Source organism: Chlorocebus sabaeus, chromosome 1 (assembly GCF_047675955.1).
Source record: "Chlorocebus sabaeus isolate Y175 chromosome 1, mChlSab1.0.hap1, whole genome shotgun sequence".
In the NCBI taxonomy this organism is placed as follows: Eukaryota; Metazoa; Chordata; class Mammalia; order Primates; family Cercopithecidae; genus Chlorocebus; species Chlorocebus sabaeus.
In genome coordinates, this window is record NC_132904.1 from 71673205 (window position 1) to 71691172 (window position 17968).

Here is a 17968-nt window from a genome sequence, read left to right on the forward strand (position 1 = left end):
GAGAAGCAGAGGGGTTGGAGAGGTGCATGTGTGAGTTCTCACCAGCCTGACATGCAGGCAGGGGAGATTAAAAAGTAAGGAGAGAATCAAGTCTAATCACTGCAAAAGCCAAACCCATCCTCAGCGTTACAGGTACATTTGCTAAGTGCCAACTGAGTCCTCTGGTCCCTGCCTGGGAGGAACTTAGGATCAAGCACGAGGGGAACCAGCTCTGCATGTGGGGTTGTTATATCAAGGAGCATTTGTTTTTTCTTATTTTTGAAACAGGGTCTCACTCTGCCCCTCACGCAGTGGCACTATCCTAGCTTACTGCAGCCTTGGATGCCTGGGATCAAGCAATCTTCCCACCTCAGGCTCTTGAGTAGCTGAGACTACAGGTGTGCACCATCACATCTGGCTAACTTCTTAATTTATTTGTAGAGACAGGGCCTCACTATGTTGCTCAGGGTGGTCTCGAACTCCTGGCCTCTAATGATCCTTCCACCTCAGCCTCCCAAAGTGCTGGGATTACAGGCTTGAGTCACTGCACCCAGCTCATTTGTATTTTTATGAAGCATTTTCGGATGCTGTGGAAATTGAAGAAGAATGTATGCAACTCAGCCTTGGGATTAAGAAGTATGACAGGAGCTTTGTGTGTTCCAGCCAGGAGGCACATCTGGGATAATCTAGTTCTAATGGGAAAACCTAGGTAGGGATCAAAATCATCTGGGGAACTTGTTAAAGGTATGGGTTCCTTGATCACCTTCCCACCCCACTCTGTGGTCATTCTAAGTGGGTCCTCGGTAAGGCAATTTTTGACAAACATTCCTGGGGATAACACAGGTCTGAGAAACACAACAGTAATCCTAACCATTCATTTAAGAATAATAATCACAATAGTAATGAGAAGGAGGAAGAGGAGGATGGGCAGGTACCTCTATGGCACACACTCTTCTAAGTGCTTCACATCTATTAATTTCTTTAATTTTCACAACAATTCTATGATTTGGAAGCTACTAATATCTACATTTCACAAAGGACAAAACCTGAGGCACAAAGAGGTTACGTAGCTTGCCCAAGGTTATGAGTTAGTAATGGCATTCAGACCCAGCAGTTCACCTCCGGAGTCCATGGCCTTGACCACTGCACTACATTGCCTCAGTAGTTGAAGAAGCCAAGACTCGGAAAGGGCCAAGGACTTGCCCAGGGTCACACAGGACACATCTGGCAGAGCAGACTGGAACTCAGGTCTCCTGACTCCCAGCCTGGGCCACCTCATGTCTCAGAGGCCAGTCCCAGGATGGTGGCTTAGAAGTGACAGCCTATCATCCTGACGCTAACGTCACCATGCTCTTCTCTTCCAGGTGGTATCAGCCTGACCATAAAGGACCCCCGATGGGTGGGTGCCTGGTGGCTGGGTTTCCTCATTGCTGCTGGCTCAGTGGCCCTGGCTGCCATCCCCTACTTCTTCTTCCCCAAGGAAATGCCCAAGGAAAAACATGAACTTCAGTTTCGGCGAAAGGTCTTAGCAGTCACAGACTCACCTGCCAGGAAGGTAAGCTCCCTCCATGTTACCTGTCTGGGTCCAGGCTCCAGCCCCACCCACTTGTTCTCCTTTGTAACATTACACTTCGGCTGGGCGCGGTGGCTCACGCCTGTAATCCCAGCATCTCGGGAGGCTGAGGAGGGTAGATCACAAGATCAGGAGATCGAGACCATCCTGGCTAACATGGTGAAACCCCATCTCTACTAAAAATACAAAAAATTAGCCAGCTGTGGTGGTGGGCACCTGTAGTCCCAGCTACTCGGGAGGCTGAGTCAGGAGAATCACTTGAACCCGGGAGGTGGAGGTTGCAGTGAGCCAAGATCACGCCACTGCACTCCATCCTGGGCGACAGAGCAAGACTCTGTCTCAAAAAACAACAAAAAAAATTACACTGCATCCCCACTGGGCACTATGCTTTCTGCCTGGGCTCCATCACATCTTTCTGACAGCCTTGCACAGTGAATATCACCTGCCCTCTCCACAGCTGAGGAGACCCAGAGCCAATGTTGGAAAGTGACTTACCCAAGATCACAAAGCCAGCAAGCAAGGGCAGTGCTGGGATGAGAACCTGCACCTGTCTGAGCCCATGCCCCTCATGCTAACCACTACAGTATGGCCGCTGTGCTCATCACTTAAAGTTTTTGTAAATTCTGAACATGCCATAGGAATGTTAAGAATTGGGAGAGTGAGTAGGACAGTCTGGGAAGACTTCCCTGAAGAGGAGGGATTTCAGCTGGACTTTGAAGGATGTGTGGAAGCACAGAAAGGAGAGGGGAACAGAGATTCCAGGCACAGAAACATCCTGCGTGAAAGATTTGGCTATAGAAATAAACCTGGCCCTTTCGGGGACTGTGAAGGGGACAAACATGCACAGAGTGCAGGGCCCAGGCTGGACCTGAAGATCAGTCCATGGCCTCCACCCTTCCAACGGGCACAGTCTAGGGAGGACACAGACTCATGGACAAGTCACGACCAGTGTGATGCTCCAGGGTGTCTAGAATCCCCCTTCTCCACTCTTGCAGCAGGTGGGTCTCTCCTCAGAAGAGGACACAGAGGCCCAGCCTAGTGCAGAGATTTGCCCAGGGTCACAAAGCTGGTAGGAGAGGACAGGATCACATGAGCCACTAGGCAGAACAGAGTATTCTGGGCCAGGGACTTCCAAGTTTTCCAGGTACCCACAAAAACACGAGGCCTGAAAAACAACAAATTGGCTTCAAATTAAAAAGAAAATGACAAAATAGAAACAATTTTTAAATTTTATTTATTTATTTATTTTTATTTTTTGAGACAGAGTCTCACCCTATTGGCCAGGCTAGATCTTGGCTCACCACAACCTCCAACTCCCAGGTTCAAGTGAATCTCCCACCTCAGCCTTCCAAATAACTGGGATTACAGGCATGCACCACCACGCCGGGCTAATTTTGTATTTTTAGTGGAGATGGCATTTCACCATGTTGGCCAGGCTGGTCTCAAACCCCTAACCTCAGGTGATCTGCCCACCTAGGCCTCCCAAAGTGCTGAGATTACAGATGTGAACCACTGTGCCAGGCCTAAAAGTTTAATTACATGCCAGTAATGTCAAGTTCATTAATTTTTTTAAATACTTATACACATTTCATTACATTCTGAAAATTTGTGCATTAGATTTCCTCTTTGCCAAGTATGGGAGGTCACTGTTGAGAAATCACAGACAATCATAAATTAAGTAACTTACTTGTTGCTAAGTAATTCTAATTTCAAAGGGACAATTTATAAAAATCCTGTTGAATGTTTTTGCTGCAAGTGCATTTCTGTGGCAGGTTGATGCATTTGAATATGTTTGGAGAGGGTGGGGGCAGGGAGAGAAATCAGACAGCTCTGATGGTGGTCCAGGCCAGGTGGAAGTCATGCATCGGCAGTGAGGGGATAGAGGTGCATCTGGGAGCTACCTAGGTTGGGGACTACACATAGCTGCCCTGCTGTGGGATGTCCCCAAGACAGTGATGAGTTGGGCTGATGCTGGGATTGGGTGCAGCTGTCTCAGAGGCAGGGGGAAGCAGCTGCCAGGGAGTGAGCAATTTCAGGGGAAGAAGACAGTTTGAAACCACAAATGGGCCTTTCTGATTCTGCCTAGCTCAGGTCAAAGTTTGGATACGATGAAATTCCTAGAACTTAGAGGTGGGGTGATGTTCATAAAGGAAAGAGGGAGAGCCTACATTGCTGGTTACAGATGATCTCCAAATTGAGTCCTAAATTTTAACAAAGAAGAATGCCAGTTGAGCCATGGGTGGGATAGGTGGCAGAAGCAAAGTTTAGGGGTGGGAGACTGCACTGGGCTCTGTCACATGCCAGCCATATGACCTTGAGCAGCAAGCCACTTCTGCATTCTGTGCTGCTGTGTAAGATGCTGAGGTTAGGCTCCTGGAGCAATATCCTGTGTGCCTCGGATTCCGAGAATGCACGATTCGTTGAGTCGGAGCTGCTATGATTCAGAGACTCAAATTTTAAGAGCTGTGTCTCTGTGATGCTTTGAAACCCTGGCTCCCCAGCTGTGAACCTGTCTGGCTGTCTGGATTCATTCTGTCAGCACATTGGGGATGGGGAGTGGGGAATGAAGGGGGTGAGAGGTTCTTTAAAAAGAAACAAGGGCTAAGAACATGATGATCTGCTTCCAGCAGCTCTCAGGCAATAAATATTGATGTGGGAGGAATTGTTCCTCCACCTCCCTGAGGCTGCCTTGGCCGGGTCTGCTTGCAGTAAAGCTGGTTGGCCTGGCTCAGGAGGGGCACCAATCGGGAGTTGAATAAACCAGGAGCAAAGGCCCAATGAGGCTGAATTGGCTTCCAGAAAGTCCAGACCTCCAGACATGGGATGTGTATCTTCTGCAGGGCGAGAGAATGGGCAAGAGGAGAAAGTGACGGGCAGAGCTAACTCTGAAATCTCACCAGGCGTCCCCTCTCAGGCTCAGGGTTCCAGGGTCCCCTAAATACCCTCTTCGAAGTAAATGCTGTTTTTAAAGATATCCAGGAGATGGCAGTATGTAATACAAGAATTATGTGGCCCAGAGAGGGTTTCTGGCCTCAGTGACTCCATCTATCAAATGGGTAGCAGATCAGACAAGGTCTGTCGCCCCTGACAGGTTCAAGGCCATCTCTAAATGACTCACTGTCTCTGGAGCAATATGTGAGCATGTTTACAGGGGAAAAGAGGGGCACATTCCACAGCCCCTGCCCCAAGCAGGTCTGAGAAGGTGAAGGAAGGCCAGATGCAGAGAGATGGGGAATGATGAATGACAGCTCAGGTTTCTCCCATGGCCATGATTATGGGATTCTCTGCCTGGGGGGCAGGGGCATTAGCAGTCCCCATGAAGAGTAGAGTAGAAGAGTAGGAGATGGGATTGGGGGAGGCCATGCAGGGGATGGGAGGGGACAGGAGCCCTACTTTCTTGCCTTTGGCTCTGTCCCTGTATCTGTGGCCTCGGAGCTCAGGTGCTACCAAGAGACCCTCATAGGAGTGACCCAGGACAGGCCTCACCTCCCTCTAGGCCTCAGTCTTCCTGTCTACAATCAGCCAGTTCCCAGGGTCCTGCTAGGCCCAAGGACTCCTGGCAGATGGCTCTGCAGGGTCTGTGGGGTAAAGATGGTCTCTTGAGGGCTTCCTGACAGATTCTTCTTCCCCATTGTCCCTGTGGTGGTGGTGGTGCTCCCATTCAGCCAGCAACTCCCCTGTGCCCACCATGCCCTCTGGTCCTTCTGAGAACCTGCCCTTGGGGCTGGGTCAGGGGCTCAGAGGGGCCCATAGAGCTACTTCCTGGCAGGCAAGCCTGTTCCATGAGGACCCCTGTCCCTCTCCAGCCTCTGAGCACCACCAGACTCTGACCACAGAGACCAGGAATCTATGTGTCTGTTATTTCTGGAATATGTCTGAGAGTTTGGGATTCTAAAATTATATGCTTTTAAAGTCTGTGTTCCTAATAGAGCTTCTCAAGTACTTACATTATTCTAAAAGTCTGTGCCTCGAATGGTCTATGACTCCCCAAATCCACATTTCTAAATGGCTGCAATTTTGGCTAAGAGTCTATAAGCCTGTGATGTCCACTGTCTTCCAGTCGTTAACTTCCATGTACTTCTTTGGGAGAATAGTCAGAGATGGAGGACAGGAGTGTGAGGTGGCAATGGTCCTTAAAACCCAGGACTTAGGGCTGAACTATCAGGATTTGCCCAGCCAGGAGGCCCCCATTTCCCTGGGGCTTTGTGTCTCCACGGCAGCATCTGTGAGTTCTGAGGTGCTGCAGGCCTCCTAGCCCCCAGTGCCTCCTCTTTGCAGGCACTGCCTCTAGACCCCACTGCATCTCACTGATGGATGGATTGGCCCATAGAGGGTTAAAGACATGTCCAGAGGTTGGACAGCACCACAGGCCCTTGTACTGGTCTGTACAAAGCCAGCTCCTGGCACCAAAGAGCTGAGGAAAGGCTCCCCCAGACCACCAGGTCTGCACATAAAGCTTCCTTTAACATCATGGCTTGAGGCCCTGTTGGGGCGATCTGCTTGACTGGTTTTTTGAATTGAACCCCACAGAACCCCAAGGGTACCACCATAGGGAGGAGGAGGGGTATCACCGAGCAGGGCTAAGGGCCTTCCACCCCTCTACACACACACACAAAATATAGAACTACTCGGACTGAAGTGTGTGTTTTCATACCTGTCTAAAGACTAAATCTAAAGAATGAGATTTCAATTGGGAAAAGGGTTCTGTTCCTAAAAACCAGCTGTGCTAGTCCAATACTGCCATTTGTCAGAGGAGGGGACTGAGGCTAAAGAAGAGATGAAAGGTAGCTGATCAGGCCCAAGAGGCACCATGTGAGCTTCCTTGGTGTCTAAGGCATCCTGCAGTGGCAGGGACAGGGCTAGACATGGCAGGGGTTAGACACATGTCATGCTGGAGGCCTGTTGACTTCAATAGGGATGACACCATGCTCAAGGGGCTGAAGAGAAGACTCGGAGTCAGCAAACAAGACATCGGGTTTATTGAGGGCACTTACATACAGAGTGGTCCAGTGGTGGTGGGCTGGACAGAGAATCACTACCATTTGTAAAAACCATGCAAATTACATGGCACCCTCCACCTGGCAACCTTCACTTAACCCAAAACAAAGGGCTTTGATCCTTCATACAGCCTGTGTTTCATGGGAGGAGCCAGGGGTTCAGATGTCCTTCATAAATAAGAAATGAATCTCTGGGTTGGCCATTCCCAGATTCCTTAGCTCAGAACTCCAAATGAGGTTGGCTGTGGTGGCTCACACCTGCAATCTCAGCACTTTAGGAGGCTGAGGTGGCCACATCACTTGAGGTCAGGAGTTTGAGACCGGCCTGGCCAAATGGTGAAACCTGTCTCTACTAAAAATATAAAAATTAGCTGGGTATGGTGGCGTGCACCTGTAGCCCCAGCTACTTGGAAAGCTGAGGCAGGAGAATCGCTAGAACCTGGGAGGCATTGGTTGCAGTGAGCCGAGATTGCGCCACTGTACTTCAGCCTAGACAGCAGAGCAAGACTCCATCTCAAAAAAAAAAAAAAAAAAAAAAAGAACTCCAAACGCACATTCTGTTTAGGCCATAGGATCATTCTCAGGATATGCTCAAGAAGCTAGTACTGTCAGGTGCATCTACCATGCAATATGGTGGCCGCACCATACCAGCCAGGCTCTGCTACTTACTAATTCTGAAATCTGTAAAATGGGTATAACCGTAACATCTGCATCTCGGCGTCTTTGTAAGAATGAAGTGAGGCAAAGCGGTGAGGTGGGCAGTTCAGTGCCAAAGCGCAGGCACAGTAAACAGGAGGGCTTGTTCTTGGCATCTTTCTCGGAGCAGGCCAGCTCTGAAGGGGAAAACTAATAGAAAAAGTGACTTTTTTCTAACCTTATATGCTTTTCCTTTTTACATGGTTTTTAACTTTTTTATTTTTTAAATTTAGTTTTTCAACCGACAAGTAAAAATTGTATGTATTTATGGTGGAACATGATGTTTTGATCTATGTATGCATTGGGGAGTGGATAAATCAAGCTGTTTAACACATGCCTTACCTCACTTCCTTATCTTTGTGTGTGTGTGGTGAGAATACTTGAAACCTACTTTCTTAGCAATTTTCCAGTATCCAATATATTGTTATTAACTGGACTCATCATGATGTACAATAGATTGCCTGAACTTATTTCTCCTGTCTAACTGAAATTTTGTATCCTTTGACTAACAACTTGTTCTGGTAACTACCCTTCTGCTTTTTGCTTCTATGAGTTTGACTTTTTTATATTCCACACCTGAGATCACGCAGTATTTGTTTTTCTGTGCCTGGCTTATTTCACTTAACATGATGTCCTTAGGTTCATCCATGTTTTCACAATGACAGGATTTCCTTCTTTTTTAAAGCCAAATAGTATTCCATTGGGTATACATACTACATTTTCTTTATCCACTCATCCTTTGATGGAGTCTTTGGTTGAATCCATATCTTGGCTACTGTGAATGGTGCTGCAATAAGCGTGGGAGTGCAGTTCTCTCTCTTTTATTTGATTTAAATATATTCTTTTATTTGAAAGTTTGTGTTTTTTCATTTTCTTTTTAAAAATGTTTTCAAATTTTTATGGGTGCATAGTAAGTGTATATGTTTATCAGGTACATGAGTTGTTTGTTTGTTTGGTTGGTTGGTTTTCTTTGTTTGTTTTTTGAGACAGAGTCTCTCTCTCTCTCTCTGTCACCCAGGCTGGAGGGCAGTGGCACAATCTCGGCTCACTGCAACCTCTGCCTCCAGGGTTCAAGTGATTCTCCTGCCTCAGCCTTCCGAGTAGCTGGGATTACAAGTCCCCGCCATCATACCCAGCTAATTTTTGTATTTTTAGTAGAGATGGGGTTTTACCATGTTGACCAGGCTGATCCCCAACTCCTGACCTCAAGTGATCCACCCCCGTCAGCCTCCCAAAGTTCTGGGATTATAGGCATAAGCCACTGTGCCCAGCCTACGTGAGATATTTTGAATTGGCATACAATGTGTAATAATTATATCAGAGTAAATGGGGTATCCAACACCTCAAGAAACAAGAAGGAATTTATCATTTCTTATTTTTTAAATTTATTTTTCAACGTATAACCAATCAATAGAATGTATCATTTCTTTGCGTTACAAATGTTCCAATTATACTCTCTTAGTTGTTGGTTTTGTTTGGTTTGTTTTGTTTTTTTGAAACAGAGTCTCACTCTGTCACCCAGGCTGGAGTGCAGTGGTGCAATCTCAGCCCACTGCAACCTCCACCTCCCGGGTTCAAGCAATTCTCCTGCCTCATCCTCCCAAGTAGCTGGGATTATAGGCTACAGGCTCCATGTTGGCCACGCTGGTCTTGAACTCCTGGCCTCAAGTGGTCTGCCTGCTTTGGCCTCCCAAAGAGATGGAGTTACAGGCGTGAGCCACCACACCTGGCCCTGGTCCCTCTCTTAGTTTATTTATTTATTTATTTATTTATTTATTTTGAAATGGAGTCTCGCTCTGTCACCCAGGCTGGAGTGCAGTGGCACAATCTTGGCTCACTGCAACCTCTGTCTCTCGGGCTCAAGCGATTCTTCTGTCTCAGACTTACAAGTAGCTAGAATACAGGCATGCACCACCATGCCTGGCTAATGTTTGCATTTTTAGTAGAGTTGGGGTTTCACCATGTTGGCCAGGCTGGCCTTGAACTCCTGACCTCAGATGATCCACCTGCCTCAGCCTCCCAAAGTGTCTTTGTTATTTTTAAATGTATAATAAATTCAGCTCTCTGTCTCTTTAATATACTGATTTCTAACCTAAGGTTAGAAGTTCGAGACCTGCCTGGCCAACATGGCAAAACCCCGTCTCTACTAAAAATGCAAAAAATTAGCCAGGCGTGGTGGCGGGCGCCTGAAATCCCAGCTACTTGGGAGGCTGAGGTAGGAGAATCGCTTGAACCCGGGAGGCGGAGGTTGCAGTTGGCCGAGATCGTGTCATTGCGCCACTCCAGCCTGAGTGACAGAGCAAGACTCTGCCTCAAAAAAGAAAAGAAGAAAGCTGGGAACGTGTTTCATTCTTCATGGAAACTCAGCTCTTACTGAAAAAACACTCTCTTTCATGGGACAGGAGGAAGTTAAGCAGATCTCCCATCCCCGTGGTGCTTCCCTTGATGATATGTGAAGGAACCCGAGGCTGGCAGAGCGTTCCATATCACCCCAGAGTCCACACTGGCTCTGTGGGTCAGGGAACCTAGCCCCTGGACAAAGCCTTCTTTTAACAGGAACTCAGCTGTCACCACGGATAGTGCCTGGATCCCTGGGGGCCCAGCAGACAGGAGGGCCTTCCATGGGCTGAGCCACACACAGCACATGGTGTCCAGCAGGCTTGCAGCAATCAGCAAAGAGCCCCCAGAGGGGAAGTTCCAGCAGCCTTCTCCATCCGGGGCTGCTGACCCAGGCAAACACAGCCCAGATGGGTCGCACTGCAGTCCCTGCACTGAGCAGAGGCGTTTCCTGTTTCTGGAGCCCATTGTTACTCAGCTGTCCTCAAAACAGATGAGGGGGCAAGCAGCAGAAATCTGTGGAGAACACAGGGTCAGGAGCTAAGGACAGTTAGGGCTCCCAATAGCCACAGAATATAGCCAAAATCTCAGCCTGGCCTTCCAAACCACCCAAGTCTGGCTCTGGCCGGTCTTTTGGCCCCAGCCCCTGCCCCAGTCAAGCACCGCTGTAATCAGGTTGGTGTCCCCACTGCGTCCTGCACAAGACAGGCTCCTTCCACCACCGTGCCTCTGCTTCAAATCTGCTCTCCCTTTCTATCTACCCAAACCCCAAAGCTCACTTCTCCCTGGATGCTGCCCCTGACCACCCAGGCCCTGAAGGTCTGTCACTCCTCTCCTGTTCCAAACCCCATGCTCTTTCACAGCAGGAGACAGGACTGAGACAGGGAGACTAGAGAACCTGGGTTTGGTTTGAGAGCCTGCTCTGCCAATAACTGCCTGGGTGACACTTCCCCTTTTGGGGCCTCAGTCTTCTCTTCTGTAAAATAGGTGCAATAATAATCCCTGCACCAGACAGACCATTGTGGGAATTAAACGACACGATGGATAAGAAAGTGCAGTGTAGCTGGGCGCAGTGGCTCACCCCTGTAATCCCAGCACTTTGGGATGCCAAAGCGGGCAGATCACCTGAGGTCAGGGGTTCAAGACCAGCCTGGCCGACATGGTGAAACCCCGTCTCTACTAAAAATACAAAATCAGCCAGGTGTGGTGGCGTGTGCTTGTAGTCTCAGCTACTCGGGAGGCTGAGACAGGAGAATTGCTTGAACCTGGGAGGCGGAGGTTGCAGTGAGCTGAGCTTACACCACTGCACTCCAGTCTGGGAGACACAGCAAGGCTCTGTCTCAAAAAAGAAAAAAAAAGTGCAGTGTAGACCAAATAGGAATGTACACATGGGAGCAGATGACATTGTGGTTGTTTTTACTCTTTATGAGAATAGGGAACCCAGGCAAGGAACTCAGAAGATTCTGCTTACCCTGCCCCTTCCTGATAAAAAATGTTGGGAAGTGATCAGTCTGTCCCCAGCCTGTCCTCCTGTTTCCTGGGGCAGCACTCACTTCAGCTATCCAGGACGCTCCCATCACTGTGACGCCCCTCCCAGACCACTCTCCCAGAGCTCAGACAGGACTCAGAAAGGAGCAAGGATTCACTGAATCTCTTTAAGGCAGCATGTCCAAAAGAAATGTTACAGGAACCACATATGTAATTCTAATTTTTTTGTCCACATGCAAAAGTAAAAGAAATTAATTTTAATAATACATATTATTTAAACCACTATATCTAAAATATTCTCATTTTAACATATAATAGTAAAAAATTAATGATGAAACAGTTTCCTTTTTTCATACTAAGTCTTCAAAATGCAACGTGTATCTTATGCCTACAGCACATCTCAATTTGGACTGGCCACATTTCAATTGCTTAGAGCCATATGTGACAGGTAGCTGCTGTATGAGGCAGTGCAGCTCTAAGGTATAAATGAATAATCCACGCAGTCTGTCTTACTCAAAAAAATAAGACAAGGTAGGATTTCAGGTTCCTTCAAATCACACCACAAACATTCTTCCAGTCCTTTATCAGGGCTGTCTGACTCGGGGGCTTAGTGGATAAAGTGTGAAAGTTTTTTTGAGTCAAGGTGTTGTTCTGTCACCTAGGCTAGAGTGCAGTGGTGCCATCATAGCTTACTGTAGCTTCGGACTCCTGGGCTCAAGTGATGCTTCCACCTCAGGCTCTTGAGTAGCTGGGACCACAGGTGCATGCCACCATGCCCAGCTAATTTTAACATTTTTGTAGAAATGAAGTCTTGCTACATTGCCCAGGCCAGTCTCAAACTCCTGGCCTCAAGCAATCCTCCTACCTTGGCCTCCCAAAGTGCTGGGATTATAGATGCGAGCCCAGTCAAAGCATGAGTCTTCTACTCAGGCAAGCTTGAGCTCGGATCTGAGTCCTGCCACTCTCTAGTTATGTGATGCTGAACAAGTTGCCTACCTTCAGAGCTTGTTTGCTCATGTGTAAAGGACTGTAGGAATGGCTGGCAGGTCCCAGTGAAGATAGAGCAGGCTCATGTATGCACAGCTACCAGCCCATATACCAGTGGCCTGGCACGTCCTGGAATGGTAGTTCCGCTAGCCCTGGTGTGCTCTGTGGACCCTTGGCCTGTCTCAGAACCATCAGCAGTTCAAGAACTCCCTGGGAGCATGATGGCATCTCCTCTTGCTTTCATTTTTTCCCCCAAAAGCCTGGCATTGGCTACACCCACTGCTGGTTAGAACCATCTCTTGCACTCCTCTTTCAATTGAACCACTATTTCACCCAAGGCCCTTGCTAGGCACAAGAGTTTGAACAGAAAACAAGATAAACGTGAATCCTGCTCTTGCAGAGCTCCGGGTCCACAGGGGAGAAAGTTGTCAAATAAGGTTTGCCTCAGACCTAAAGCATGTATAAAATAGACATTCTTTATTTAAAAATCAACTTAATTTCTACTGTGAATGCCCATCCTGCCAGATCATCAAGAAATTCAATCTCAGCCTTTCTCAGAGCTCTCTGACCAAGGTGAAGCAAAGGTCCTGTGTCTTACACAGTGCCCAAGCACCAGGGCGCCCCCCGCTCAGCAGACATCAGCATCAGCCCACTGTGGTCACTATGGTGATGCCCACTTGCCATCCTGGCCCATGTGGTTCCCTTACCATGCTTGGAGAAGAGGTCTTGGTGAGGCTGGGAACATGGGAGCCCAGCCTCCCTAGGTCACCATGCATCCTGCCCATTGGAGGTGAATTGCTTCCGTGGGCCCTGTCTCAGAGGGTATGTGGCACCTTGCTGCTCATGGAACCCACAGACTGCTCTGTCTCTGCCCCTTCCTCTTTTCCAGGCTTTATTTTAGGGAAGATGGTATTCTTTTCCCCTCATCCTCAAAGCCTCCCTCTCTGCTCACACCCACCACAACACCCAGCAGAATCTCCTCAAGGGACTCAAACTCTGGAAACAAAAGATAGGAAGGGAAATCTTTGCAACCTATTACTGCTTTCTGACATGTCACAAACATCCCCTGAGGACAGGAACCCCAGAGCCTGCTCCCTGCTGGAACGAAAGAAGAGAGAAGAAAGGGAAAAAAGCCCAAGGGAACAAACACATGAATTAATATTTGAATGAATTGTCCTGCTGGGACAGACTAGTCTTGAACCAGCCACATCAGGAAGCCAGGTGGGGGAGGCATGGAACAGGGGATCCCCCCCAGAGGTGGTGGCTGACATGAAGCTTCTGAAATGTGGGGAAATCCAGAATTTGCCTCATGATGATCTCAGAGAAAACGAGATGGGAGAAGAAAGAGAAAGTGTCAGACCCAACCAGAGTGTAAGTCCTGTAGGAACCTCACAGGCAACATGGGAAGAGGAGGCAGAACCAGGAAGTCCAAATGAGCGCTCTCCAGCCCAACAGTTCCTTCCCTATGGCCCATGGCATCCTGGCCCTGGACTTGGGGAAGCCTTGGCCTGCACACTCCTAGTTACAGGGAGCTTGCTTCCTTCCAGGGCAGCTTCTTCTAAACTACTGTCCACACTGCGTGTAAGTCTTTTTTTTTGAAACACTCTATCGCCCAGGCTGGAGTGCAATGGCATGATCTCAGCTCACTGCAACTGTTACCAGAAAGGGTCCAGATCCAGACCCCAAAAGAGGGTTCTTGACTCTCATGCAAGAAAGAATTCAGGGCAAGTCCATAAAGTGAGAGCAAGTTTATTATTAAGAAAGTAAAGGAGTAAAGAATGGCTACTCCATAGGCAGAGCAGGGTGTTCCCAAAAGTAAGAGGAGGAACGCATCCACCCTAGGTACAATATATGTTTATATAGAATGAAAAAAGATCATGGGGAGATGTGCTCTGCTACAAGGGTTTGTGATCAAGGATTTTCTTAATTACTATATTTTGCAAGAATCGATATTATTATCTTTAAAGCAAAATTAGGAATGCTTCTGCTCTCAAGACATCGGGATATCAGGACACTCCTAAGTCTGGGTCTATTTAGTAAACATTTTCAATCTGTTCCTTTAACCATCAACATCTAGAGGCTAGGAATGCCCTGACTTTCTGGGAATGTAGCCTAGCAAGTCTCAGCCTCATTTTTCCTAACCCTCAGTCAACATGGAATCGTTCTGATTCTAACGCCTCTAACACAGTCTCCATCTCCCTGGCTCAAATGATCCTCCCTCCTCATCCTCTTGAGTAGCTGGGACTACCAGTGTATGCCACCGTACCTGGCTAATTTTTTTTTTCTGTGATGGAGTCTTGCTCTGTTGCCCAAGCTGGAGTGCAGTGGCACAACCTCAGCTCACTGCAACCTCTGCCTCCCAGGTTCAATCAATCCTCCTGCCTCAGTCCCCCTAGTACCTGGGATTACAGGCACGCGCCACCATGCCTGGCTAATTTTTGTATTTTTAGTAGAGACAGGGTTTTGTCATGTTGGCCAGGCTGGTCTTGAACTCCTGACTTCAGGTGATCCACTCGCCTCACCCTCCCACAGTGCTGGGATTACAGGTGTGAGCCACTACGCCTGACTGATTTATTTTTATTTTTAATTTTATTAGAGACGAGGTTTCGCCATGTTGCCCAGGCTGGTCTTGAACTCCTGAGCTTAAGTAATCCTCCCACCTCAGGCTCCCAAAGTGCTGGGACTACAGCTGTGAACCATCACACCCGGCCTCGGCATAAGTTTTCTTCCAGGGAATTTTTCGCTTTTAATTCTGACCTCAGCCTACATAGAAAAATGTAACTAAATTGCACTCCACTTGCTCACTTATATTCAAATGACCCTGTGCCCATAGCAACTTCTCCAAGATTTAGTTTCCTCATCTAAAATATGTGCACAGTAATAGCACCTGCCTCACAGAGTTTTGTTAGAGAAATGTAGGTAGAGTACTCTGTGCCCTTGGCATTGGTTGCCCCCTTCCTGCAGAGTATACCAGTGAAGTGCTCAGACTCTGGAGCCAAGATGTCTGGATTCAAATCCTAGCTGGACCACTTACTATCTGTGTGGCTTGAAACAAGTTATTTTCTCTCTGTGTCTCAGTTTTATTACATGACAAAAAGGGATGATTATGGTATCTACTTCATTTCTTAAAAATGATTTTTGACGCTTATTTCCTTCTCCAAGTTGTTGGTAGGGACATATATACTTCAGGAGGTTGTGAGGTTTCAATAAGTTATGCATTAGTCATTAGAACAGTGCCCAGCATATAGTAAGTGCTTAGTAGGCATTAACCGTTATTTATCATTATTTCCTTTCTTATTTCTGACAATCAGAAGATGGTGATTGTGCCCCCTCCCTGCACACACACAATATTCTTGTCCCCTCTTTTTCTTTTTTTTTTTTTTTTTTTTTTTGAGACGGAGTCTCGCTCTGTCGCCCAGGCTGGAGTGCAGTGGCTGGATCTCAGCTCACTGCAAGCTCCGCCTCCCGGGTTCACGCCATTCTCCCGCCTCAGCCTCCCGAGTAGCTGGGGCTACAGGCGTCCGCCACATCGCCCGGCTAGTTTTTTGTATTTTTTAGTAGAGACGGGGTTTCATCGTGTTAGCCAGGATGGTCTCGATCTCCTGACCTCGTGATCCACCCGTCTCGGCCTCCCAAAGTGCTGGGATTACAGGCTTGAGCCACCGCGCCCGGCCTGTCCCCTCTTTTTCAAAAGTTGCACATAGGCGGTCCCCGCCCAGGTGGAGGGACATACTCCAGGGTGTCCATGGGCATCTTCACAGCTTGGACCCAAAGCTGAGCCCGTCCTCTGGGTATGACCTGATTCATCCAAGAGGAGCAGTGACAGTGGGAGTGAAGATTGACGGGACTGGTGTGTTGGTGTTTTGGGTAGCATTGGTGGTGATGATGGAAGTGGCGATGGAGATGAGGCTGGTGATACTGATCTCAGTGAAGACAATGGTAGTGATGATGATGATAGAGACAGTGATAATGACGTTGATGATTCTGATTATCATCATGGTGGTGGTGATTCTGGAGGTTCAGGTGACAGTGATAATGATGAGTGTGCTGGTGGTGGTGATCACGACAGAGATAACAATAGCAATCATCATATTGTGATGGTAATGTCATGACTAAATTTGTCATTTAGTCACAATGATATGGGTGATGTGAATGAGGGTGATATTCAAGCTGAAAGGAATAGAAATGATGACGATGATTATGGTGGTGATTTTCCTAAAAATGTTGGTGATTATTATGATGTTAATAGTGGTCATGACAACTAACCCATGTGGATACTGGTGATGATGAAGTTTAACCACAAGAATTTCATTCATTCTTTCAAAACCACTTGTTGGGTACCTGTAGGGCCAAGAACAAATGGAACACTGCAGGCCTCAGTTGCTCCTGAAGATATGACAGGGCCCTCACCCTCTCCTCTCCAAGAGCTCTCCTCCCCAGCCCACAGCCCACTCTGAATGGGATCGCTGGTATCCAGCAGACTGTCCTTGGTTTTATGTCTCCTTCAGGACAAGGACTCTCCCTCTAAGCAGAGCCCTGGGGAGTCCACAAAGAAGCAGGATGGCCTAGTCCAGATTGCACCAAACCTGACTGTGATCCAGTTCATTAAAGGTAAGTCAGCTTAGACCAGGTTATGGGGAGCCAGGGCCAGAGGGGCCCTCGAGGCTGTACGGGATCCAGTCCTTCCCGCCTTTCTTGATTCATCTTCTCTACCTGCAGACCCTGTGTGAGCACCATCTACTTCTTGCGAGTCTTTGCACATGCAATCCTCTCTGCCTGGACCATCATTTTTTATTGCTTTCAAAATCTCCCCTATGGGCCAGGCGTGGGCCAGCAAGGCCACTTCCCTCCCTCTTTGGCTCTCAGAACCCTCAGGGCTTCTAGATGAGTTCAGGTCTGAGCCTGTGCTCCTGAAGGTCAGGCCTGTGCTGACTCATCTATGACCCTTCCTCCCCTCCCACCCACCACTGAGCCTGCAAATGGGAGGCCATCAGGAAATTGTGAAATTCCCAGGCAGTGGCATGGGCAGAGAGAGCTCTGGGATAAAATCCAGAACCTGGGCTTTTGTCCCTGATCCCTGCTCTCTTCTGGGCCTCTGCTTCCCCATCTATATAGCGAGGAGGAGACTCAATGATCTAAGGTCCATGAGGCTATTATCCTGAGACTATGAACTCAGTCTATCAGTAACCAGAGTACGCATTATGACCAGGCCATTCTTTCTCAAGAGTATGACCCCAGGAGCATTGAGTGAGTGCCTGCTGTGTGCCCAGCTCTTACAGAGCTCCGGATGGCAGGTCAGAAGACTTGGATTTGAGTCCTGCCCGTAACAGTGACCAGTGTACAATCTTAAAGAAGTTAGTTTCCTTTTCTAAATTGAGTTTCCTCATCTGGAAGATTGGGTCAATAATCCTTGTTCTGCCTGTCTCAAGGGCTATCATGAGAATCAAATGAGATGAAAAATGGAAAGCCTCTTTATGCTATTAAAAAAAACTGCACTCATATATAAGGTACAATTATTTCAATTATTACTCTTGTTCCACTGTTGTTCTGACCATGCCCTAGGATAGTAAACTGAGCTGCCTGTGGTTTAGGAGGGTACTATCCACAGGGGTTGCTTCATTCCTTACTGAGGATTTCTGCAAAAGGAAGGAATTAGGCCTATTCTTGGGAAGAACTTCCTAAGATTTGACGTTGGGGCAGGACATGGTGGCTCACACCTGTAAACCCAACACTTTGGGAGACTGAGGCAGGAGGACCTCTTGAGCCCAGGAGTTTGAGATCAACCTGGACAACATAGGGAGACCCTGCCTCTACAAAAAAAAAAAAAAAAGAAAAATTAAAGAATTAGCCAGGCTTGGTGGTGCATGCCTGTGGTCCAAGCTACTGGGGAGGCTGAGGTGGGAGGATCGCT

General features: G+C 47.9%; 1 protein-coding gene across 2 annotated transcripts in view; it reads left to right on the top strand.

The window, feature by feature from the left end:
* The window catches only part of SLCO2B1 (solute carrier organic anion transporter family member 2B1), a 54375-nt gene that overhangs the window by 19986 nt on the left and 16421 nt on the right, over positions 1–17968 (top strand). For both annotated transcript variants that reach the window (XM_008020160.3, XM_008020157.3), the window contains exons 7-8: positions 1344–1534; positions 16566–16668. In XM_008020160.3, the coding sequence (XP_008018351.3) occupies positions 1344–1534; positions 16566–16668 (294 nt within the window). The remainder of the gene's footprint in view (positions 1–1343; positions 1535–16565; positions 16669–17968) is intronic.